At 52.9% G+C, this 25,279-nt stretch overlaps 2 protein-coding genes across 4 annotated transcripts in view; one reads left to right on the top strand and one right to left on the bottom strand.

Annotated features, from left to right (window-relative positions):
* The window catches only part of LOC123794631 (keratin, type II cuticular Hb6), a 37,377-nt gene continuing 12,098 nt past the window's right edge, over window positions 1-25,279 (bottom strand). The window contains exons 2-10 of one of the 2 annotated variants that reach the window (XM_087855424.1): window positions 6,110-6,450; window positions 5,179-5,387; window positions 4,318-4,378; window positions 3,477-3,572; window positions 3,094-3,258; window positions 2,726-2,851; window positions 2,252-2,472; window positions 313-344; window positions 1-179 (exon numbers count right to left, since the gene is read on the bottom strand). In XM_087855424.1, the coding sequence (XP_087711550.1) occupies window positions 1-179; window positions 313-344; window positions 2,252-2,472; window positions 2,726-2,851; window positions 3,094-3,258; window positions 3,477-3,572; window positions 4,318-4,378; window positions 5,179-5,387; window positions 6,110-6,450 (1,430 nt within the window). Of the gene's footprint in view, window positions 180-312; window positions 345-2,251; window positions 2,473-2,725; window positions 2,852-3,093; window positions 3,259-3,476; window positions 3,573-4,317; window positions 4,379-5,178; window positions 5,388-6,109; window positions 6,479-25,279 lie in introns of those variants that run through there. The other variant, XM_045800796.2, reaches the window with a different exon arrangement.
* LOC123794632 (keratin, type II cuticular Hb1) lies at window positions 15,637-20,796 on the top strand. 2 transcript variants are annotated; one of them, XM_045800798.2, is made up of 10 exons: window positions 15,637-16,005; window positions 16,728-16,936; window positions 17,565-17,625; window positions 18,566-18,661; window positions 18,890-19,054; window positions 19,318-19,443; window positions 19,711-19,931; window positions 20,197-20,228; window positions 20,525-20,660; window positions 20,757-20,796. In XM_045800798.2, exons 1-10 carry the CDS (start codon window positions 15,637-15,639, stop codon window positions 20,794-20,796), a joined length of 1,455 nt encoding a protein of 484 aa, XP_045656754.2. The 2 variants fall into 2 exon arrangements, with proteins under 2 accessions (XP_045656754.2, XP_045656753.2); XM_045800797.2 differs by having other exon boundaries at window positions 20,525-20,796.

Here is a 25,279-nt window from a genome sequence, read left to right as displayed (position 1 = left end):
CTAGCACTTCCTACAGCTCACGCTGCAGGCGCTGGCCCCCGAGCACGGGGCACACGAGCTGGTGCCCACCACCAAGTTGCCGCTGCAGGGGGCGCTGCAGACTCTGCTGGTGACAGCAGGGGCAGCACCGGAGGCGCAGAGATCGCCACAGACGACGCCACCGCGGGAGCTGCTGACGCCTGAATGGGGGACAGAGCACATCAGGCACGGCCACCGCAGGAGGCTCGGGGGGGGGGGGGGTTGGCGAAAACGGCCCTCCCCCAAGACGGGGGCCCGCCCCAGCTGGAGAAGGGGGAGGCTCGGACTACTTACACACATTGACGGCGCCGACGCCCTCACACAGCCTGTTGGGAAAGGAAAAGAGAGAGAGGTTGGTGCTGCTGGCCAGCCGCCGGGCCCACGCGGCCAAGGTGACAGTGAGGACCGTGCCCTCCTCCTGGGCACTTGCTGAGGGGAAGGAGCGGTAACCGAGCCCATCTGGAAGCCATCGCCCAGCCCCCACGTGGGCTCTGGAGCCGGAAGGCACGGTGTGCCTGGCAGCCCTCCTTAGCCCGGCAGCCCTCCTTAGCCCGGCAACCTCCGATTTGCCCTGCTTGCGGGGCCTCCCTCCTCCCCGGAATATCTACTAGGTCCCCTGTGAGGGCGGAATCAATGACCCATGTAGGCACTTAGTGCCCGCCACAGGGCACCCAGTTCAGACATGTTGGTTCTGACCCACTTCTGAACACATTTCAGGGGCCGCAGATCGGACTTCCTAAATCTGGCCTGATTGGCTTCATTAGAGAACCCGGGCTTCAGGAGGGCAGACATTTCAGTCTTGTCTTTTCCCCACTGCAGAGGGCATGGTGCCTAAAACAATGTTTGGCTCCATAAATAACTGTTTCGGGATCGAAGGGGGTTTTAGAACCCATTTAAAACAGGCTCAGAAACTGTCTACACAAGTTCCCTCATTTGACAGATGGAGAAACTGAGGCCCAGAGAGAGGAAATAACCAGTGACAGAGGCAGGGCTATAATTCAGAGCACCTAACTCCACGCAGCCCTCGCCTCCGTCCCACACAACACATCTCCTCAAGGGAAACAAACGAGAGTCCCTCTGATAGCACCGTGGCAAAGGGTTGACAACACCGGCTTCAGACATGAGGAGACTCTGGAGCACACCATGTACTCATCCCACGCCCAGGGTTCACAGGGAAACCACACCAAAGCTTCTGAATTCACCCCAGAGTTCCTATGCGGCGGAGGGATGGGTCGCTCAGTTTCCAGTGCTATTTCCAGGTGCCTCTTGAACTCCCAAACTCAGTCTTGAAAAATTCTTCATTCCGGAAGTCTCCACTGCTGAAACTCCCCAGGCCCAGGAGCTACGGGGCTTCTGAGCTCTCCAAAGCAATTACTTGAGGTTGTGGCAAGTCTCACCATGGGACCGCTTTGATTCCAGCTATCCAACCTGTGTCCCCATCTCCCCACTGCAAGGCATGCTCCCAGTAGCTCCCTCTGCCTCCTCACACTGCACTCTCTTCTGCTTGAGAGGAGGGGCCTGGCTATACACAAGAAGAGGGAGGCTCAGGGAGTGAGCACCTGACCAACCCAGGGGCAACATTCTGGGAGTGTTGTCCTCAGAGGAGATGATCAGCTGCCCTCCAGCCATAGGAAGGCTGAGATGAATGGGTCTTCCCGCCATATCCAAAACTAGCAATAAGCAAAAATGCTAGAACGGGACACAGCTGCCTCAAGGGACAAGTCCCTGCTATCTGTCCACCCTCAGTCCCACCTGATGCAATGGAAGACCACTTAGAAGGACCCACTGGAGTTGGAACATATAACAGTGGGTTGATAAAATGCCCTATGGAGGCAGTCACTATGGGATATATACGAACTGCCAAGGCTGGGCCCAGGGCCAGGCTTGAGAAGAGAGCTAGAGTCTTGGTTATGTGCAACAAGGGCCAGGAAGGGAAAAGCACATCCAAGGGAAGGTGGTTACAAGCCCAGGCTAGGGTTCTCAGGAACAACAATTCCTATGGCCTGACTCCTGGCTCTCTGGAGCAGATTTGCAAAAGGTTCCAATCCCATTTTAGCACTTTGGTGGGCATGACTGACTCAAAGAGGGCTAGAAACACACCAAAAGGACTTACTCATTATCTGTAAATGCAGGATGGGGAGATTTGAAAATGGGAGTCCACTGATGCCAGGAGGCACATGGCACGCTGGGAACCCAGGCAAGGCTGGGAGAGAAAATAGGCTACAGTACCCACCTCTGCTCCTCGCCTTCCAGCAGCCGCCTGTAGGTGGCGATCTCGATGTCCAGGCCCAGCTTGGAGTTCATCACCTCCTGGTACTCCTTGACCAGGCAGGCCATGTCCTGCTTGGCCTTCTGCAGGGCGGCCTCCAGCTCGGCCAGCTTGCAGCGGGCATCGCTCAGAGCCGCCTCACCCTGCTGCTCAGCCTGGGTCACTGCGGTCTCCAGCTTGGTGTTCTGGGGACCCAGAAGAGAACAAGGTGGATGATGGTCCTGGGTTTCTGTGTCCATTTCCTGGATGTGTCCAGTCTCTCCCCTCTCCCAGCTGGGAACACCCCAAGAACAGACCTCTCTCCTCATCAGCGGAGTCTACCCCAGGGACCACAACCAGGGACTGTAGTCCTGCAGATGGGCTGGAGCGGGAATGGTGAGATCCACTGGGGACACACACTGCCTGTGTGACCCTGGGGAGGCCCCAGGAGACACTTACCTGGCACTTGGCATTCTCAACCTCAGCGGTCAGCCTCTGGATCGTGCGGTTGAGCTCATTGATCTCCTCCTTGGTGCGGCGCAGGGTCTCCCCGTGCCGGATCACTGTGGCCTTCATCTCCTCACACTGGGGGGAAGCAGAGATGCTCCTGAGGCTCAGGATGCAGTTTCCCACCCATTCAGACACCACAGACGATTGGTAAGTTGTACAGTGCTCAGCCTGTGCACCCATGCTTGGCAGCCCTGCTCTACCACCCAAACTGAGAGATGTCTGTCCTCTTACCATCCCTAATAATCAAAATCCCCAGACAAAAGAGGTCTTCCCTGCCCACTGCCATGTCTAGGAGGCAGGTGTCCTATGCCCCTCACCTTGCTGCGGTACCAGGACTCGGCCTCAGCCCGGCTGCGGCTGGCGATGTCGTCGTATTGAGCCTTGATCTCGGCCACAATGCAGTCCATGTTCAGGTCCCGGCTGTTGTCCATCTTGACGATGACCGAGGTGTCTGAGATGTGGGCGTTGAGAACACGGATCTCCTGCAGATGGTGGGGGGGTGGGAGGATGGAAGGATCTTGTTTACACCCCAGCCTCACACACCAGTGTGGACCCAATCCTCCCTGATCTCCAGCCCCTGCTTGCATGATAGCTTCAAGGACTGTAGCTCCAGCCCAAATCCCTGGCCAAGCCGGTCCCAGGCCAAAGCCCGATCTTCCAGGCTGGCTGCCAGTTTTCTGCCTGGACCACGGCCCCTCACCTCCTCATACAGGCGCCGCAGGAAGTCGATCTCCTCAGTCAGGGCCTCTGCGTTGGCCTCCAGGTCTGACTTGCGGAGGTAGGCGCAGTCCACCTCCTGGAAAGTTGGGGTGTCTTTGAGCGAAGAGGACCCATCACCCCAAACTCCTCTTTTCTCCCCCATCCATAGAGGCCAGGGGAAAGGATTCCCAATGTTCCTATTCCCATACTATCTCCATACCTTCTGGCCTGCCCAGGATGGGCCTCACAACCTCCTGCCCTTCTGAGAACAAACCCCTTTGTGCCTAGAGATGGACCACCAGCCTCTCACTCCTCTTATAATCCCAGCTTTCCTTTTTAGCCTCCCTATTCCAAGAAACCCGTCAGACGGAACCCTGCTCGGCCACTTGACCCATCCCCGGTCCCCTAGCAGGCCTCCTGGACTCCACCTAGCCACTCCTGGTTCTGATCCATCCTCCCCCACACCCTGGGGCTGCACCCCTCCTTTTGGTCAGACTTCCCACAATGCTAGACAGGACACTGTCCTCCACAAGGAGACTGCAGCTGCTCTGCCTCCATGGGACCCCCGCCGGAGACCACCACTTCCAAAGCAAAGCAAGACATCCAGAGGTCAGCCCAGCCATCCCCCTGCCCCAGGGCAGGGTGCTAGTGGACATTTAAAGGTCATTGCTCTTCATCAGCGACCTGAATGAGCCTTTTATGACCTTATCTCTGGGGTTTCCCATCTGGATATGACCCAGTCGTGTACCCCACATGAGGTTGAGACCCTCTGGGTCTCCCCAGGAAGAGTCTGTCATTCCAAGATCCCTGGTGTCTATGCTTCCGGATCCCATGTTACCCACCTTCTTCAGAGCCACAAATTCATTCTCAGCTGTTGCTCTCAGAGAAACTTCCTCCTCATACCTGAGGCAGAAGAGGGCAGAGAGGGGAGGTCAGGAAGGGCAGGTCTCCCCAGAGGTCGCCACCATGTCTTATCAATGAAGGGGGCACTATCAGGAACTTCCCAGAAGCTGGCACCCTAGCAGCTCTGCTGGATCCTTTCTTTCTGGCTGGATCTAGAACGTGTCTGGGATTCTCTCCCCACTTTGAATTGAGGGGTCTGGAGAGCCTACGTTCTGGGACCTCACAGCCCCGTTCCCAAAGCTACCGTGAGGTCCCCTCAGGAGGCAAATAAGGACTCAGCACCCAGCCCTGAGCTAGGATTGCACAGCAGCACCTCGGGGGCACTGCGGACCCAGCCCCACCTCCCCTGGGTGTCCATCCTAGCTCAGGCTGGGGGCCTATGCCACCCATCAACCATCAGCACTCAGCACCCTAGGCAGCAGGACACACAGAGCCCCAGGACCCATCAGCCCTGAGGGACCAGATGCTCATGTGCTTCAGGTGGGAACTGAGAGGTCAGTGGGAGAAGGCCTGGAGCCCACAGAAGGCCCCTCTCCCCTGCCTACCCAGCCTCCAAGAAGAGAAGGCCAAAGTAGGAGAGGCATGTGTCCTGGGGGAGCCCCAGGCCTGTGCTCAGGCAGGCCTCCAGGCAACAGTGGCACAGATGAGAAGATCCTGCTGCATTCTGCAAACCGCTCCCCCCCCCCCACCGCCGCCTGCTTGGGCCCTCGCCCTTCTGGGAAATTCCTCTCAGGCCTAATCCAGTGGGCTGCAAGTCAAGTCGATTTCTTGTGCCCAGTGTCACTCCTGGACGCACTCACTTCTTCTTGTAGCCCTCCAGCACCTCCTGCACGTGGTTGAGCTCTGAGGCCAGCCTCCCGCTGTCGGCCTCCACGCACTCAGCCTCCCGCCTCAGTGTCTCGATATAGCCCTCGAACAGGGGCTCCAGGTTGCTCTCGCAGCACTTGCGGTTCTGGTAGAACTGCCACTTGGTCTCCAGCAGCTTGTTCTGCTGCTCCAGGAAGCGCACCTGCGTTCAGGGGGTGAGGAGGGGGTCAGATGGCTCCTGGTGTCCCAAAGCCAGTTTGGGGTGGGACTGAGAGCTTTAGGGTGAACTCTCAAGTCTGCAGCTCCACAGAGATTTGGCAGAGATGGGCAGTGGGAGACAAGGGGACTGCTGGCTTTGCTGATGGCCATCTGTGTCTGGAGTTTCCAATTTAGGGATGGGAGCTGAGGTTGGGAAAGGTCAGTCCCTGCTCTCAGGGACACTGACTTCTCCAGACCTGGTGAGTCCAGGGGGCCTGTGGTCTAGAGCCAGCTGGAGGTCTCTAGTGTGCCTGTGACCCAGTGCCCAGCCTGGGTCCTGAGCATGGGTGGGGTACAGGAAGGGTATGGTCCAGGACACCCACCCACAGGATGCCCCCGTGGTCCTCTGGCTATTCCTTGTGTTCATTCTTGTGTCTGTGTGCACGGACTGCCCTCTTCCTCTGGCGTGCCAGTGCCAAGCCCGTCCTTGTCTGTCTGTGGGGCCCTGCCTGCCTGGACCCAGGCTGCATGTGAGAGCCACACTGTCCAATCAGGAGCCTCTGCTCTATATACTCCTGTCTTTGGTCCCAGGGCACCCTGGGTGTGTGTCCATCTCCTCCATCAGACTGGGAGCTCCCCTGGACCACGCGTCTCCTGCCCCTGACTCTCTTCAGTGCCTAGCCCAGGAACTGAAGGCTCAGGAAGGGTGTGATCAAGGACACCCACCTTGTCGATGAAGGCAGCGAACCTGCTGTTGAGGCACTTGATCTGCTCCTTCTCCTCCTGCTTCACGCACTGCGCATTGGGGTCGATCTCCAGGTTGAGGGGCGTCAGGAGGCTCTCGTTGACAGACACAGTGGTGATGCAGGGCGGGCTGGGCCCGCACACGCCGCCGGAGCGGTAGCCGAAGCTGCGGCCGCAGGAGCCGGCGCGAAAGCCTCCGCAGACGCTGTGGCTGCCGAAGCCCCCGGTGAGGCCGCGGTAGCAGGAGACGCCGCGGTAGGGGGCGGCGGTGATGCAGCAGCGGCCGGGCCGGGGCCCGCAGGCCGAGATGCAGCTGAAGGAGGGGCCAGCACAGTAAGATCCACAAGTCATGGTCCTTCTTGGGGGCAAGGGAAGCTCTGAGGAGGGAGACGTACTAATGGAGGGCACAGTGGCTGAAGTGTTTGTGTCTTGGACATCTCTGGGCCTCTTATATATGCGGGGAGCCTAATGGGTCCATGGGTTAGAAGCAATTAGATGTCTTAATTGGCTTGCGTTGTTTAGCTGCCTTGGCTCCTCCCTTAATGTGTTTAATTGGGGGCCAGATGTGGTCAAATATTTATGGCCTTTTACCCTAAACTGCACAATGCTTATCTTCAAAAGGCCAGCTCACCTCCCCCACCCGCTCCCCATAAGCTCCCCATACACATTTGGCAGAACTCAGGGATTGGAGGAGGGGGAGCAATGACTCAGATTAGCACGCAGGGAGGAGAAAGGCGGGGCTAAGTTTCCGGTATGGCCACATTTGAAGAAGTCTATGGTGCTGTCCGTGGTGCTGATCGAACTGGCCTTGGGACACTGGGAGAATGTGAGATCAACAGAAGATGATTTCAAACGGGGTGCGCTTGGTGGTTTCCCTCACACCGTTAGCCTATTTCTCCACCGCCAAAGCCCCAACACCCCCACACCTGCCCAAAACCTACACCCACACCTATCAACATATTCTGTCTCTATGACTCTCTCTGACACTCACACAGAGTGCATTCACATACTCGCCTTCCCACCCACAATCACACACACACACTCACCTTCTTCTCATGTGCATTCTCGCCTACCTCGATGTGCACACGGACAAGTCCCTAGGCCAACTTATTAGACCATCCTGGCCAGCCTATGCTGAGAAAAGGCATTCCCTTCCTCAGACACTTCCATGGGGCCTAAGGGGACACACAGTGGCTCACTGGCTTCAGGAATGCCCAACTATTTCCAACAAGGCCCCAAGAAAAGATAACATGTCTGGATTTCACCTCAAACTTCCATTTTCCTCCAGGGCCCAGAAACCCTGGAGTAGACACTACTGCTATGAGTCTGTATAACATTTGGCTCAGCATATAATAGAATAAATCTAGATAGAGCCATGAGGAGGGCATCCAGCCCCCTGCCACCACCTCCCTCTGCCTCAGATCTGTGCTCCCTCCTATGCTATACCAACCCTATAACCCCCTTCCCTTTACAGCAGTTTGTCAGTAACCTTGGCAGATGTCAAAACAGATCTATATTGGTGTGTGCCACCAGGGTGTGTAGTGTGGGCCTTGAATGCAAAAGGACTGGATGGGAACCAAGGCTCTGCCATGAATAGCTCTGTGTGGTCTGAGGGCAAGGCACTTCATTCCTCTGGGAAATATGTTAAGTCTTTCCCTGCAGTGCTGCCTGGGAAAATTACAGAGATGTCCACATGCTAAGTAAACTCCAGAACACAGTGCAGATGTGCTTTATTAAAACCATTAAGAAGTTGGAGGCTCTGGGGCAGCATTTTTCCAGAGTTCACATTGTGGCCCACTAATAGAAGCAAACAGAATTTTTTTAAAGATTTTATTTTATTTTATTTTATTTATTTATGAGAGAGAGAACACGTGAGAGAGAGAGAGCACAAGAAAGGGGGAGGAGTAGAGGGAAAAGCAGACTCCCCACTGAGCAGGGACCCTGATGTGGGACTTGATCCCAGGACTTTGGGATCATGACCTGAGCTGAAGGCAGACACTTAACTGACTGAGCCACTCAGGCGCCCAGAAGAGAACAGAATTTTAACAAAATTGATTAGAACAAAATCAAGTAGAGTAGAATAGAAAATATCAGAGTACATTATATGTAGTAAAAATAACATTTCATCTCCTTTTTGTTTCAATTGTATGTGGTGGGTGTGTATGTGTGTACTTTGTCACTACACAAAATTATTTCTTAATATGATTGAAAATAAAAAAGTTTAAATACACAGCATATCAGTTAAGAACACAGACCCAGATTCCAAACTGCCTAGTTTCAAAGTCCAGCCCTGCCACTTTCTAGCTATGTAATCTCAGATAATTACTTAACCTCTCTGTACCTCGTGTCATGATTTATAAAATGAGGATAATAGTATACACCTCATAAAGTTGTTGTAAGGATTAGAAGAATTAATCCGCGTAAAGCACTTAGAACAGAGCCTGACACGCTCTAATTATGTAATTATATTAGTAGTTGTTATTGCTGCTAATGCTGCTCTGTAGATATACCAGTAGGTTTGATGGAATATACCTACCCACATTCCTAAACCAGCTATGTAAAATTCCCACTAATGGTGTCTATCATAAAGGACTAGTAAAAGGATTAAATTAAATAATACATAGATAACGCTTAACACAGCACCTGGCACATAACAAGTGTTCAGTAAATGTTGTGTTCAACCATGGGGCCAGTGCAAGGAACAGGGAGGACCTGAGACCTTTGGCCATGGTTACTTCTTTTATCCTGGAAAAGAACCCAATATCAAATGCCCCTCCTTCAATCCCCACTCTAGCCCAACTGTCCCCAGGGAAGGCCCAATGATAATCTCTCCTCTTAGGCAAAGGGAAAATGTCACCAGTCCTTGAGCAACTACACTACTGGATGAAAAGAGAAGCTTGGACAGTCCAAAAATTCTGTTATCTGTTAATAATTCATAAATTTGTATTTCTTCTTTGGCCTTAACAGACCACCAGAAATCCTCAACCATAAATCAATGACATGCTCACTTTTCTTGCTTTTTGCCTGATCCTAAAACCTCCTGATTGGTCTGTAGCCCAAGGATACCATGAAGTTGAAGGTGGGGGATATGCCATCCATCCAGGTACAATGGAACTCCAAAGAGGGCAAGAGAAGTCAGATACTCACTACAACTGGACAGATGGGATTTGGAGTTGAGGAAAACTTCCCAGAAGTTGAGGAAAACAAGTAGTCATTGTTTCCTAAAGGAACTTGCATTATGTCTCCCATTTAGCTTTATATAAAAAAGAAGAATTGTTTATTCTGGAGTGGCCACCATGTTTGTGGCAACAGGATGAACAAAAAAACCTTCAGATCAGTGGTTACAGCCTCTTCTATTAGCCTAAGTAGACCTTGGTTCAAGGGACACCTGGAAAGAAGGGGCAGATCTGCTGGTTTTAACATTAGGAAGCTCTCGTTCAAGCTTCCCTTCAGTCCTTCCTTCTCCTGTGAAAAATGTTGTAAAGCAGACTGTCCCAAATGGATGGTGGGTTAGATGAGATAACACCTTGTTGGGGAATTCAGTGATTGTGTGATGGCGATGTCCCTGCCATATGCTGAAGCCTGTCTTAATTTTGGAAAAAGGGGGGAAGGCATTAAGAGGAGGAAGGAGACATGGACTCTGGAACTCCCAATCTCACAGGGAAGGCAGACCCACATTCATGAGAAAGGCCAGAAGTCTGAAGAGGGCTGCTTTTCAGCTATATCATCAGATGCTCAGGAATGCAGTGCTTCCTAACAGTGCCCATTCTGGGGCAATGTAGAATGCAACTAATCTGATGGGAAAGGTAAGAAAGGCTCCCTGGAAAGGGTGAAAACAGACATCAGTGAGGAGATAGGTGGGGCAGTATTGGTGAAAAGGTGTGCGCGGAGGTATTTCAGAGAGTGGACAGTAGGGAAACCTGAGAACCTTTGCAGGAGAGGCCGGGACTGTGAGATGCTGTGACAGTGGAGAACCAGTTGAGGTAGAGACCTCAGAAGCAGGGAGTACTATCTCTAGGATTCTGCTTCAAAGCTACAGGGTGGGAGGCAGCCTATGGTTTCTACATCTGAGGGTACCAAAACACCTGCACAACTGGCTTGCAGGTATCCAAAAGGCTATGCCCTTTCTAACCTTGCAGTTCATGCTTTCTGTTCACAGAAAGTAGATGCAGGCCAGGTTTCAGTGAGGGGAATTGAGGGGTGAAGGAGTGGCTATTTACATAACACTCAGGCAGGGAGTTGATCCTAGGCCAGCCAACAGGCAGGACGGCTAGATTCCTGAGTTGAGAGGCCCAAGTCAGAGTCCTCCTCAGCCAAGACAGCCTGGGACAGTGGCCAATTATCCATGAGAATTCACCAGAGGAAGGAGGGGCCAAAGGCCTTTATGGCAGCCTGGGAGAATGGGGGGGATGAAGACTGACTCAGAAGCTCTGCCTTTGGTGAGGTCCATCCCACTAATCAGGCTGAACCCCTGTACCTCCCCCAGCCTGTGAGGGTTCATTGCTACAAAGCTGAAGTGAAGCCAAGGTTGCCCCCTCTTCAGATATGTACATACCTTGCCCTCAGTGCTGCACTCCTTCCCCCATCAACTTCCTCCTCCTCTGCTCTTCCACCCCTGCAGTGTCCCCCTACCATTCTCCCATGGGTCTTCTCATTTTTCCTCCACTGTCCTCCACTTCCCTCCCATTCCCTCCACCTCCCCCAATCTCCCCTTCTTCCCATTCTCTTTGTCCCTTCCCCAGATGGTCTTTGTCCTTCCAAGTAGCTCTAGAGAGTAATAGTCTAAGACCAAGCATCTTCTTCCTTCTTTTCCCTAGAAATCTACCTCCCATCCACTTCTCTTTTTCCTTCCCCAATCCTACCCTCAGCTTCTACTTTTCCCATGGCTTTCAGGATTCTTGCCCTTGTTGGCTGGCTTTCCCTACCACTCTTATCATCATTCAGGTCAAGGACTTCCTTAGGTCAAGGACACATCTACTCACTTCATCCCTCCTTCAGGCCCCTGCCAGGAACATCTCTCTACCCAGCCCCCACTCCTAGGAATGGCTCCCCTCTGGTCTGCTTCACCTGATCCCCACCCCATCCTACCAGAAAGCTTTGCACAATTAACCACCAAGCTTTGATGGCTCCATTACTCAGCACTTAATATATAGTTGGTATTTATTTCATTCATTCAACAAATATTTATTGAGCACCTACTATGTGCCAAGCCCTTGGAATATATCCATGAACCAAGCATTTGTGTTCATTGGTGTGTTGTGAGGTTTGCATTTTTGTTCAAGATCTAGATGGGTATGTCCAGCTTTTCTCTTAAAACTGGACGTTTACCACAAAAAAGGATGAGCTCTCCTCCATCCTCAGGTCCTGAGCCCTGAGAGCACTATAAAGGGCCATGAAGAGGGTTGGGGGGGGGGTTGATTAGTGAGAGTGTGTGTTAATGTATTATGTACAAACATTATCTACTGGGTGATACTTCTAATGATAGTAGACAGTGGATAGATGGGAGTGCGATGAGATAAACTCATCCCTTCCACTGGAATCAAACACACTGGCAGACTCTGAGCGCCAACTTTGCCACTAACTACACAACCTAAACAAAACTCTTAACCTTCTGGGCCTCAGTGTCCTCATCTGACACCTGCCTCAGAGTATAATTACAAAAATTAAATTCGTTAATGCATGTTGAGCAATTAGCATAGTATCTAGTATGAAGTAAGATGAACATCAAGAGATGTTATGTTTTTTAAGTTTGGGAGAATACTCATAAAATGGCTTTCTACACTGAGCACATACTACTTGCATAATTTTTTCAAATAACCACACACCCTAGAAAAACTCTTGCACAAATATACCTAAAGACACGGAAAAGAATGATCATGGCAGCTCTGTTCATAATACAAACTCTAGAAACAGCCATGAGGCCATCAGGGTGGAGAGAAAAAGAAGTTGTGGCATAGTCACACAGACTACAATTCACAGTGAAAATGAACATTAAAGCAGCTACAGGAAGCAACATTGAACAAAATAGACTAGACACAAAAGAATACACACAGTCTAATTCCATTTTTATGGACTTCAAAAACTGGAAAACTAGGGGCACCTGGATACTCAGTCAGTTAAGTGTCTGCCTTTGACTCAGATCATGATTCTGGGGTCCTGGGATGGACCCCTCATTGGGCTCCCTGCTCAGGGGGAGCCTGCTTCTCTCTCTCCCCCTGCTACTCCCCCTGCTTGTGCTCTCTCTCTCCTTCTCTCTGTCAAGTAAGTAAATAAAATCTTTTTTAAAAAACTGGAAAACTAAATAATTTGTGTTTTAAGGATGCGTACATTGGTTCTAAAACTGCAAAGAAAGGCAAGGGAATGAGTCAACACAAAATCCCAGAGAGGAGCTGTCCCTAGGCCAGCAAGAAAGGGGGGTACCATCAGAATGAGGCTCATAGGAAGCTCCTAAGTTACACGTATGTGTTCTTTATTCCTACAGGTGGTAGGTACACCACCTATAAATTCATTTGTGTGGGTGACGTATCTCCCAACTTTACCTTCTATAAAGTTCATATTGCCAGAGCGAAGACTACAGTGGGGATCTGGCCAACCCTCCCCCCACCTCTCTCCCCCCAACCCCACCACAAGTCTTTTTACTCCAAGAAAACATACAGATTGAATGTCCTTTTAGGTCTTCAGAAACTATCAGCAATTAATAAGGCCTGAAGTTTAACGAAATGGTGTCACATTTGAATTTGTTTATATCTTGTTTCTTTAAATTGCTTGTTTCTTTAAAATTGCTGAGGAAGGGCCAGCCATTAGTAATTAGCTCATGTTTATGCATGTAATTTTTATAAGGAGTTACACTGGTGGAGAAGTAACACATGTGTGAGATGCACCTTGACTCACGGCGCTTCTCCTCAGGACACAAGCCAGCTGGCTTGCTGGGGGCACTGCGGCTCAAGTGTGGGCAGTGCCCAGAATTGTGATGAGGGTACAAAGGGTCTCGGAAGTTCTGGCCCAGCTCCTCCAAACACATAAAGTGACAGCAGGTGCCACACCCTCCTCTGGCCAGATGGCTGGCACAGTCCCTGAGCCCATGTTTGTCCTGTCACGAGGCCTCACCCCTGAATGTTTCGCACAGACACACATACCCTGAGCCCTGGCCTGCTCTCTTACCTTCTCTTTTCCTGTCCCCCTGCCCCCTCCCCCCTTCCCCCTTCCTAAGCCACGCTGCCTGCCTTTGCTCCTAAGACACAGCAGCTAGAGAGGGCTGCCAGCCGCATCAGTTCACTTCTCTTTTCTTCTCTTTCATTTAATGCAAATCTCTGTACTTCATGAGCTCATTTTCTAGACCTATTCTATTGCAGTGGGGTGGCTCACGGGTAAGTGGAACACAGTACCCTCTGTTGAGACACTTACAGTACACCAGAAGTGTATGAATAACTCAAACTGCTCTTTTCTGGGGACGCCTGGGTGGCTCAGTCAGTTAAGCATTTGCTTTCAGCTCAGGTCATGGTCTTGGGGTCCCAGGATCGAGCCCTGCATCGGACTCCTGGCTCATCATGGAGCCTGCTTCTCCCTTTCCCTCTGCCCCTCCCCCAGCTCATTCTCTCTCTCTTTCTCTCTCTCCCTCTCTGTCTTTCTCTCTCTCTCTCTCTCTCTCTCTCCCTCTCAAATAAATAAGTAAATTATCTTTTTTTAAAAATTTTAACTGCCTTTTTCTGTCCCTCCCTTCAGTTCTCAGCCACAGCGTCCGGCAGATCTCTAGACCCAGCCTCACATTGCCCCTGTGCTACACTCCCACCCTCATTGGCCCCTCCAGGTTCTAACCATCCCAACCCCCTGTGACTCTGTCCATCTTCCTTAGACTGATTCTCCCCAGCCATAAATTCACAGATATCCCTCTTCAACAACGTTTTCTACCCTCTTGAAATTTTCCAGAGATTAGGACATCCAGGCATTGCCATAGCTTGTAGGTGAGAAGGCATTGCATCTCCTGGACTCCATTACTTACTAGCTAGGAGACACTGGGCAAGTTACCTAACCTCGCTGAACCTCAGTTTCCTTATCTGTAAAATGGGGATGATGATCGTACTTCATGTGGTTGATGGAAGAATTAGAGACTGTTTGTGGCATGTATGGTATCACAGAGTAGGTAGCAAAAAAAAAGAAAATATCCTCTTATCAAAATAAGACTTCTGTTGTTCTAGTGTTCTTTCTAATCATACAAGGGGAATGTGCGCAAGTGACCCACTTCAACATCACGGATGGTAGAAGGAGCTGGTAATCTGTGCTTGGGGTGATACAGTAAGAGTTATAGCATTATTCATGAGGTGTTCTGCCCAAAAACGTTTCAGTTGCACCCAGTCAAGTATCCAGACCAGCACTATCCAGTCGATGCTGCTGTGATGGTGGAAATGTTCTGTATCTGCTCTGTCCAGTGAGTTAGCCGGTGGTTGTGTGGCCATGGGGCTCCTACAACTGGGGAACTCCATTTTGCACTTATTTAATTTTAACCAATTGAAATTTAAATAGCCACATATGCCTACAGGCTACCGTTTGAACAGCCCAACTCTACAGTTAACTTCCAGGTCAAAATACAAGGGACAGGGCCACAAGTGAAGTCACATAAAATCGATTTAAAAACAAAAAAACAAAAACTTTTGAGACTATTAGGAAAATTGAAAACGGAATGGCTAGTAAAGGATTCTTGAAATTATTAATTTTCTTGAATGTGTGGGGGTATGGCCCCGATTTCTGTAACTGTCAACTATGCGGGCAAAGATGGCACCGTATTAACCATTGCTGAGTCCAGGTACCTAAGGGGAGCATCTCAGGGTGTTTGTCATGCTATGCTTTCAACTTTCCTGTATGCTCAGAAACTCTCCTAATAAAAGTTGAAAAAGACAAAAAACCGAGCTATTTAATAATCCGCTGGCTGCTGGCTTGATAGGAGAACTGGGATCTAGTTCAGCAGCCCGCTAGACAGATGGAGACGGGGGAATGCAGATTTGTGTTACAGCAGCACCTCGGCCACTACTGAGATGGAAACTTCCAGATGTTATTTGTTAACACCTCAGTGTTTCCTGGGTCCCCTCCCAACTACCCCCGACACACGCACAGATCCCCTGCTTCTCCCAGATCTGGTCTTCCTCCTCCTCTCCTACCCTGGACCCCTTCCTATCTCCCCTGCCCTGCCCTTCTCTCCCCAGTCTCCTCAGATGAGTGCTGCTGGCAGGGCACTTTGAAGATGAAACATGCTGAGTCCCCGTACAGCCCAGAGGTTGGCATCCTATACACAGAGGAGGGTGTAGGCCACTCCACCATTATTAAAGCACATTCTAAAGAGGTGCTGGACTCACTAACTGCCCAAGCCCATAAAGCACAAATTGACCCAACTGCACAGCCAAGCCCTTCAGATCTGAGCATAAATAGGACTGGGGCGCCTTGCAGAGCACATTGGAGTTTCCACAAGACTCCACACCTCATCCCCGTACTCCAAAACCCGAACCTCCAGCAGGACCATGACGTGCGGATCCGGATTCTGCGGGCGCGTCTTCAGCTGCGCCTCGGCCTGCGGGCCCCGGCCCGGCCGCTGCTGCATCACCGCCGCCCCCTACCGCGGCGTCTCCTGCTACCGCGGCCTCACCGGGGGCTTCGGCAGCCACAGCGTCTGCGGAGGCTTCCGCGCCGGCTCCTGCGGCCGCAGCTTCGGCTACCGCTCCGGCGGCGTGTGCGGGCCCAGCCCGCCCTGCATCACCACTGTGTCTGTCAACGAGAGCCTCCTGACGCCCCTCAACCTGGAGATCGACCCCAATGCGCAGTGCGTGAAGCAGGAGGAGAAGGAGCAGATCAAGTGCCTCAACAGCAGGTTCGCTGCCTTCATCGACAAGGTGGGTGTCCTTGATCACACCCTTCCTGAGCCTTCAGTTCCTGGGCTAGGCACTGAAGAGAGTCAGGGGCAGGAGACGCGTGGTCCAGGGGAGCTCCCAGTCTGATGGAGGAGATGGACACACACCCAGGGTGCCCTGGGACCAAAGACAGGAGTATATAGAGCAGAGGCTCCTGATTGGACAGTGTGGCTCTCACGTGCAGCCTGGGTCCAGGCAGGCAGGGCCCCACAGACAGACAAGGACGGGCTTGGCACTGGCACGCCAGAGGAAGAGGGCAGTCCGTGCACACAGACACAAGAATGAACACAAGGAATAGCCAGAGGACCACGGGGGCATCCTGTGGGTGGGTGTCCTGGACCATACCCTTCCTGTACCCCACCCATGCTCAGGATCCAGGCTGGGCACTGGGTCACAGGCACACTAGAGACCTCCAGCTGGCTCTAGACCACAGGCCCCCTGGACTCACCAGGTCTGGAGAAGTCAGTGTCCCTGAGAGCAGGGACTGACCTTTCCCAACCTCAGCTCCCATCCCTAAATTGGAAACTCCAGACACAGATGGCCATCAGCAAAGCCAGCAGTCCCCTTGTCTCCCACTGCCCATCTCTGCCAAATCTCTGTGGAGCTGCAGACTTGAGAGTTCACCCTAAAGCTCTCAGTCCCACCCCAAACTGGCTTTGGGACACCAGGAGCCATCTGACCCCCTCCTCACCCCCTGAACGCAGGTGCGCTTCCTGGAGCAGCAGAACAAGCTGCTGGAGACCAAGTGGCAGTTCTACCAGAACCGCAAGTGCTGCGAGAGCAACCTGGAGCCCCTGTTCGAGGGCTATATCGAGACGCTGAGGCGGGAGGCCGAGTGCGTGGAGGCCGACAGCGGGAGGCTGGCCTCAGAGCTCAACCACGTGCAAGAGGTGCTGGAGGGCTACAAGAAGAAGTGAGTGTGGCCAGGAGGATAGTCTCAAGAAAGGAAAGGGGATTAAGCCAGAGCAGGATAGATTTGGCTTAGACCACAAGAGGAACTTTCCAATAGGAAGAAGACACTGACAGGAAGCCTGTGAGGAAAAATGCTCTGGGAGTTTACACTTGGGGGGGGGGGCGGGGGGGAAAGGGCGGAAGCTGCTCCAGCCGCCTCGTCCTTATGTGCTTGTTTCATTAATTCATCAAACTTTCACTGACATCTCCTCTATGTTCCGGGGGCTGGGCTAAGCCCTGAGGTGGGATGAGGGGCACCAGAACTCCTGTGGGGTTCCTGCCCCCCAGGGAGTTACGCTCCAGAAACAGAAAGCCTATAAACATGTGCACGGCACCCCTGCACACCCACCACCCACATCAGGAAGGAGAATCTCTGAAACCGGAAGAGCACTGGGTGACAGGGTGGATTGAGTGCCCAGAAGAAAGGGATGGACAAGTTCCCTTCTAGCCCAACCCTTTTTGATTCTATCACCGCCTCCCAGAGATCCGGTTCCTGGGATGTGTTTGTTGGGCTTTCGTTCTCTTTTTTTCCTCTTCAAATCCCAGCGTATTAAAGTTCTAGCCCTGAGTCTTGCGCCCTTTATCTCCAGATACGAAGAGGAGGTGGCACTAAGGGCCACCGCTGAGAACGAGTTTGTGGCCCTGAAGAAGGTGAGTGACCCCGGAATCCGTGTTCCCCAACTCAGAAAGCAGGGCAGAGGCAGGGAGGAGCCATCTGTAATTCAGAGAGGCTGAGCGACTTCCCCAGAATCACATAGAGGAACCCCTCCCCTATTTCCTCCCCACCTGCCCCCGCCAGGCCCCAGTCCTCCCAGTGTGGGCCCCGACATCGGAGTACCCTGCCTGCTTCAAGCAGGGCCCTCTACTCCTCCATCCGAGCTAACTCCCATCTGGCCCATGGCTTCCCACCTCCTTCTGCCCTGTGCCTGCCAGAGAGCGCTCCTTCCTGACTATTGTGATTGAAAGACCTGTGAATGCTGGGGGTGGCCGCATCCTCAGGCCCACAACAGCTGTGAAAGGCTGGCGTGAACAGTACTGCTGTTCCTCACCCCTTAGACTTGATCCGCCACAAGTGCCATCACGTGGACCCCCCAGGTCCTTCCCACCACGTCCATAGGAGGCAGCCAGGGGTTACTGTGAGGAAACTGAGGCACAGAGGTCAAGCGTCTTGTCCTGAGTTGCCCTGTTTGGAAGGGGCAGAATTAATCCCAGAGACCTCTTCTTCCGACCACAGATCTAGATTTCTTTCCCTGAGGGGTCAGGACAGAGAGGGCGGGAGCATCATTAGAACGGACCCCTTTTACCCAGAGCCTCAGTTTCAGTGATAGTGCAAGGTGTGGATTCTGGAGGGATCATCCGCGTAGGTACCAGAAGAAGTGCCTGGAAACCTCACAGGCCCCCTCCCTTACCCAAAAGCTGCTCCGGACCCCTCGGACCGAATAAAGGATTCCACCAATGCCGCGATACCAGGCATTAGGATGAGCAGCTAAGGAGGGTCTCCAGGGAGCTTGCCCAGCCCGGTGGGTGCCCTCCCGGGTGGGGAGAGCTCTACATTGCCTTCCCAATGAGACGCCTGTGCCCCCCCCTTTAGGATGTGGACTGCGCCTACCTCCGCAAGTCAGACCTGGAGGCCAACGCAGAGGCCCTGACCGAGGAGATTGACTTCCTGCGGCGCCTGTATGAGGAGGTGAGGGGCCCTGGTCCAGGCAGAAAACTGGCAGCCAGCCTGGAAGATCGGGCTTTGGCCGAGGACTGGAGTTGGCCAGAGATTTGGGCTGGAGCTGCAGTCCATGAGGCTATAGTGGGAGCAGGGGCTGGAGACCTGGGAAGGCTGAAAAGATTGGGTCCACACTGGTGGGTGAGGCTGGGGTGTAAACAAGATCCCTTCTATCCTCCCACCTCCCACCATCTGCAGGAGATCCGTGTTCTCAACGCCCACATCTCAGACACCTCGGTCATAGTCAAGATGGACAACAGCCGGGACCTGAACATGGACTGCATTGTGGCCGAGATCAAGGCTCAATACGACGATATCGCCAGCCGCAGCCGGGCTGAGGCCGAGTCTTGGTACCGCAGCAAGGTGAGGGGCATAGGACACCTGCCTCCTAGACATGGCAGTGGCAGGGAAGCCAGATATATAATAACAAGGCTTCTTTTGTCTGGGGATTCTGATCCTTAGAATGGGAACAGAAGGGCAGACAACTCTCAGGTTATAGTGGCTGGGCAGGGCTGCCATGCATGGTTGCACAGGCTGAATACTGTACAACTTACCAATCGTCTGTGGTGTCTGAATGGGTGGGAAACTGCATCCTGAGCCTCAGGAGCATCTCTGCTTCCCCCCAGTGTGAGGAGATGAAGGCCACGGTGATCCGGCACGGGGAGACCCTGCGCCGCACCAAGGAGGAGATCAACGAGCTCAACCGCATGATCCAGAGGCTGACCGCTGAGGTTGAGAATGCCAAGTGCCAGGTAAGTGTCTCCTGGGGCCTCCCCGGGGTCACACAGGTCACACAGGTCACACAGTGTGTGTCCCCAGTGGATCTCACCATTCCCGCTCCAGCCCATCTGCAGGACTACAGTCCCTGGTTGTGGTCCCTGGGGGACACTCAGCTGATGAGGGGAGAGGTCTGTTCTTGGGGTGTTCCCAGCTGGGGGAGGGGAGAGACTGGACACATCCAGGAAATGGACAGAGAGACCCGGGACCATCACCCACCTTGTTCTCCTCTGGGCCCCTAGAACACCAAGCTGGAGGCCGCAGTGACCCAAGCTGAGCAGCAGGGCGAGACGGCTCTGAGCGACGCCCGCTGCAAGCTGGCCGAGCTGGAGGCCGCCCTGCAGAAGGCCAAGCAGGACATGGCCTGTCTGGTCAAGGAGTACCAGGAGGTGATGAACTCCAAGCTGGGCCTGGACATCGAGATCGCCACCTACAGGCGGCTGCTGGAGGGCGAGGAACAGAGGTGGGGCCCAACCCAGCCTGGCTCTGAGCTGCTCATTCCTGTCCCTTGAATAAACAGCAGGCTTTCTCCTGGGTCAGGAAGGACCAGGGATCTAGGACAGCCTCTCATTCATCACTTTGGGGGAGGGGGTGGCTTGGGAGGGCCGTTCTCTCAGACCATCTGCTCCTACCCTCACCACTTGTGGACCCCGCTTCAAGGATTTGGGGAACCCCATCTGCAAGTCTGGCCAAATCACTCATGTTGTCTTTTTATTCTTCCCCCTCAGACTGTGTGAAGGCATTGGCTCGGTGAATGTCTGTGAGTAACACAACCCCCTGTGGATAGTTTTAGTCCCTTCCTAGACGGATGGCAGAGTCTGGAAGGGGGGCTTCTGCTCAAGGCTAAATATAATAGAGTGGGCTGGCATCACAGCAGGAGGGTCTTGGGGTCAGAGAGAAGGAAAGAGGGCAGCTCTGGAACTAGATGGACCTAGGGCTGTAAGTAAAGATTCTCCTGACTTTGAACACACAGTGCTCAGGGCCTGGGGAGGGGCTCCATTGGGGAGGCCACTGACCCACTCCCCAGAATTTTGACTGAGCCTTTGGGGTCCGCAGGTGTCAGCAGCTCCCGGGGCGGGGTCGTCTGCGGGGACCTCTGCGTGTCGGGCTCCCGGCCGGTGACCGGCAGCGTCTGCAGCGCCCCCTGCAGCGGGAACCTGGCGGTGAGCACAGGAATGTGTGCGCCCTGCGCCCCCTGTGCGCCCTGTGCCCCCTGCGGCCCCTGCACTTCCGTCACGTCCTGTGGCCTGGGCACCGGCGGCGTGGGCTCCTGCGGCATCAGCTCCTGTGGTGTGGGCTCCTGCGCTAGCAGCTGCCGCAGATGTTAGACACCCCAGCTCAAGCCACCGGCCTGGGGTCTCTCCCACCCAGCCTCCAGGTGGAGCAAGCTCTCAACTACTTCTCTGGCACTTTGAAAGGTCTGTCCCAATCCCAGCCTCTCATATCTGTGTGTGATCCCTTCTTCCGGGGCTCTGCTGCCCGTGCTGGGAAAGGCCACCCCTAAAAAGAAGTCCCCTTGATGCCCATAGGAAGGGGGCAGGCTCAGGGACTGGAGGGCCAGGACAAGGGCCCACCCTACACGGCCCTGGGTGATGGCCATACTCCATCCCCACAATATTCCCCTTCCATCTCCTCCATGTTCATCTCTGTCTTGATCTGTGTTTCCAATAAATCAATGTAGCCAACTCTGAGCCTTGTCTGCACCTCTGTTATCCACAAGGGTCTGGGCATAGAAGGGTCCCCAAAGTCACAGAGAGCAGAAAAAAGGTCTAGTCTGGGGTCTCCAGCACAGTCGTCTGTCCCTGGGCTCACAGCAGTCTCAGACTGAGCCAAGGGTGGTGCGAGGCCTCTCCACGACGTAATTTTATGCACACAACTGTAATGACCTTATCCACCACTATATAGATGCCAGAGGTGCCCAGTAACTGGGGCAGTGCCCCCACAGTTTCTGTGCCTGGCTGGGGTTTGAACCCTATGTACACCACTCATGGTCATTTCACTGACCCACACTTGCCTCCCAGAGCACATCCTGTGCCTATCTATAAACTGAGGGATAATGAAAATTAGATTCTCCAGCCACTCAAAGCTTAAGGAAACGCCACTCATTGCTTTGCTGGGGAAGACTCACGCCTGAGCAATTTATGAGAATTCCTTAAAGGGTAAAGACAGGAACATGATTTCAACTTTCAAAAAGCCTTTGATGTGGCTATTTTTTTTTCTTTTAATGGAGTCCTTTTGGGGTTTGGAGACCTGTCATAGCTGATAAATTACCTCCAAGATAGAAAACAGCACGTAGCCAGAAGGTGAGGGGACACAGAGGTGAACACATAGCCTCTGGAGCCTGATAACTTGGGTCCAAAACCGGGCTCTCTTTCTTCCTGGTTGAGTGACCTCGGGCAATTTACTTTGCCTCTCTGTGCCTCAATTTCCACATCTCTAAAGTGAGAATGATGAAAGAGCACCTACGTCATAGGGCAGATGGGAGGACGAGGAATTTCATATACCTAACATGTTTAGGCAATTTCTGCCACAAAATAATCACGAGATGCACTGGCCCTTAGCAGTGTACTTTTGCAGAATATAAAGTGGAAATCCCTCTAGGGAGCAGAGCCATGGTCAGCCTCCCATGAACATCTGTAAACTGATTGCATTTACACATTTACATCATATTACACTTACATCTGTGATCAGAGACAACAAATAGAGAGAGGAATCTCCACGTCTTCTGGGGCGGTTGAGCTCCTCCATGAAGAGAACTGTTTCCCCCTTGACACTGATGAGGCTTTTACAAGTAGTAAAGAAAGTGGGGAGACAGCCCCTCAGCTTCGCTATGGGCGAAGGCAAGTTCCTGAATATATATCTGTACGTCAGGGTCAATTTCTAAACTTCCAGGCCCAGGCCCAGGAAACAGTAGCAGAAAGCATCCCCATCCCTCAGAGCAATAGAAATAAATAAGAATATTGAGAGACCAGAAGTGAGTGGTCTGAAAAGACCACACTCTTTTAAGGGAGAGAATCGATCCAAGGCCTCCCACCCACCAGTATGGCCCTTCTACCCTCCTGATGGAATTCTGAGCAGGGCAGAACCTGGGAGCGTTCCAGAATGTGCAATTCTTCTAATCAGCCATCTGTGCGGTAACACCACACAGCTCAGAAGCAGGTCACCAGGAGTCCAGACCTGAGGCCCAAACCCCAGCTCCGTCTCTCTATCCTTTAGTTCAGAAGCCACCTGCAACTCCAGGCCCAATGAACTTCTTATTTCTGCCGACAGACCCCTCCCTTCCTAGCCCACTCATCTCATCAGCCCAGCTGGGCCCTAATGACCTGCCATACTTACTCTTAGCCTCCCTCCAGCTCTGACTTTAGGCTCTGTCCTTCTCCAGGAGCGCTATCCTCACCTCCCTCTATTTCCTACTCCTGGGCAGGCTCAGGAAGAGAAGCAAGAGTGAATGAATCAAGCACAGAATACTCATGATGCCTAATGGTGACCTCACTGTGTGACCTTTAGCAAGTCACCTCCCCTCTCTGAGCCTCTGTGCATTCGCTAGTGAAATAAAATGTTTAGACAAGATGGCTGCTGGGGTCCCTTACCAATCCAAAGCTCTGTTAGTCTTCTAAAGAGGTGGGACAGGACTAGGAGCCAGAGGAAAGCGGGGAGTCCATGCAGCCGTGCTGGACGCATGCTGTGTGTGCCTTCAATCCACATAGCTCACTGTCTGTGGGCAGCTGTCCGTGCATAGAACAGTATCATTGCATCCAGGTGTATGCACATCTCCGGGCATCTGTGTGGAAGCGTGTGTGTGTGTGTGAGCCTTTCTAGATGTGTGATTGTGGGTATGAATGTGTGTATGCCTGTGTGTATGTGCTGCAGAGGGGAGTTTTGTGGGTACATGTGGACAGGACTGCAGTGTCAGTGCACAGGTGGACTCGTGCTGGTGGGGGCCGGGGGGGCCCCAGATAGAGAACTGGACTAAGGCAGGAGTGGTGAGGGAGATGCCCTCTGGCCAGGGAGCCCCAGCTCTTACCAGTGGGATCCCCTAGCTCCCCTCCTGCCCTGTGGACACCCTAGCTCCCAGCTGGGGCAGCAAGAGACCAGTCGGCTTTAGACTAGTAGAGCCTTCTTTAAAGGTGCCCAAAGACCAGGACATGAGATATTAATGACATTTATGTAATTCTTACTGTGTTTGAAGCACTTTACATATAGCGATATATTTTTCACACAACCTGTGACAGGTACATTTGTATTTTACGGATAAGCCATGGTGCAGAGAGGTCAAATAGGGAGGAAAACTAAAAGGGATAAAGGAATCGATACCGGTTAGATTGGGGGGAGGGCAGGACTGAAGCTCAGAAACAGACAGCATTTGGCCAGGAGAACAGCAAGATTGGAAACAGAATCCAGACCCTTCCTTCCTTCCTCCAGGCTGGCCGGGCCGATACACTGCAGCTGAATTACATCCGGAAGGATTGCATTTAGACTCCTCAAGAGACTCCCGAGGGGTTTCCGTCGGGTGAGACATGTTAATGGTGGAAGAACAACCCAATGCATCCAAGGACAGAGCGGACCAAACAAAGAGCCTCACTCGACTGGTTCGCATCTACCGCGTGGCAGGCCCTGGAGATGGGTGACCAGGACGGTCCCCAGCCTGGAGGGGCTCATATAGACCTGGCAACACAGCTAAGTTCCATGTGTCATGTTGCAGGGCTGTTAAGTGTGAGGCAGGCACGAGGAGCCAACAGAAGAAGGCTGACCCCTAGTGGTCCCCCCTTCTGCTGAGACGTGATGACTCAAGGGGTGACAACCCGCCTCCCTTCAGAAGTCGCCTCCACTAACAAAGCTTCTAAATAGGCTGGTAAACGACTCTCTATAAATGTACCAGACGGTTCTCTCCCACCCCAGCATGGAATGTGGCCCGTGGCCAGAGGAGCCACTCTGAGAATCGGTCCCCAAACCACAAACAGGGCTGGTGGCCCACGCAAGGCTCGCAAGCCTGACCCTTGGGATCTGAAGTGACATCAGGCTTGGGATTTGAAACGGGAAACTGTGAGCAGCTCGTCCTCGGCGATGTAGGCGGCAGAAGGCTCACCATCAATCCTGCCAGCAGCTCCTAGGTGATATTTCCTTCAGCACTTTCCTTGACATGATCAGCCTGGCAGGAGCTAGAAAAACCTGACCTTGAAAATCACGGAATGTCATTACCTGTTGGCAAAATGCAGAGAACATGGAGCCCAACTGAGAAATCTCGCAGAGGGGCGGCTCTGCTTTCAGGCAGTGACTTCACACCGGGAGTGTGGGAAGAATGTTGACACCGTTGGTGTCCATCAGTGTTGACCAAATGGGACTCCAGTGGGTCCCCATCCCCTACCCCTCAGGTGGGTGGCAGCCTTCCAGCCAAGTTTCGATCTCATTCCTCTTGCATGAGACTGCTCTGTTTACCCAGGAAGGGGGCCTTTTGGATACCTGTTTTCTGGGCAAGGACCCAGGAGAACACACCAGACACCCTGGCACTAGTGTACCTTAAAAGGTAAAGCCAGAGCCTCTGGCCAATGACACACCTTAACCCCACCCAGGGACACAGAAAGCAGAAACTATTGTTCCCCAGATGTGTTGATGATGTAACCCTTTGTGCAACAGAAAAGAATGTGAGCTCACCGAATGGAAGCTTCTCTGGGGCCTATGTGGCAAAGAAAGAGCCCAGAAACCCAGCCCTTCTCTGGCCACCCCCCCAAACTGGCCTATCTTCTGCCCCCCAAAGTCCAGTTGCCTTGTGAAAACTCAGAGCAAACTACACCTTAGACCTAGAAGTAGAGG

Source organism: Ursus americanus, chromosome 25 (genome assembly GCF_024610735.1).
Source record: "Ursus americanus isolate L20-20 chromosome 25, mUrsAme1.1.p, whole genome shotgun sequence".
NCBI classification, from domain to species: domain Eukaryota; kingdom Metazoa; phylum Chordata; class Mammalia; order Carnivora; family Ursidae; genus Ursus; species Ursus americanus.
This window is presented reverse-complemented; position numbering and strand designations above follow the sequence as displayed.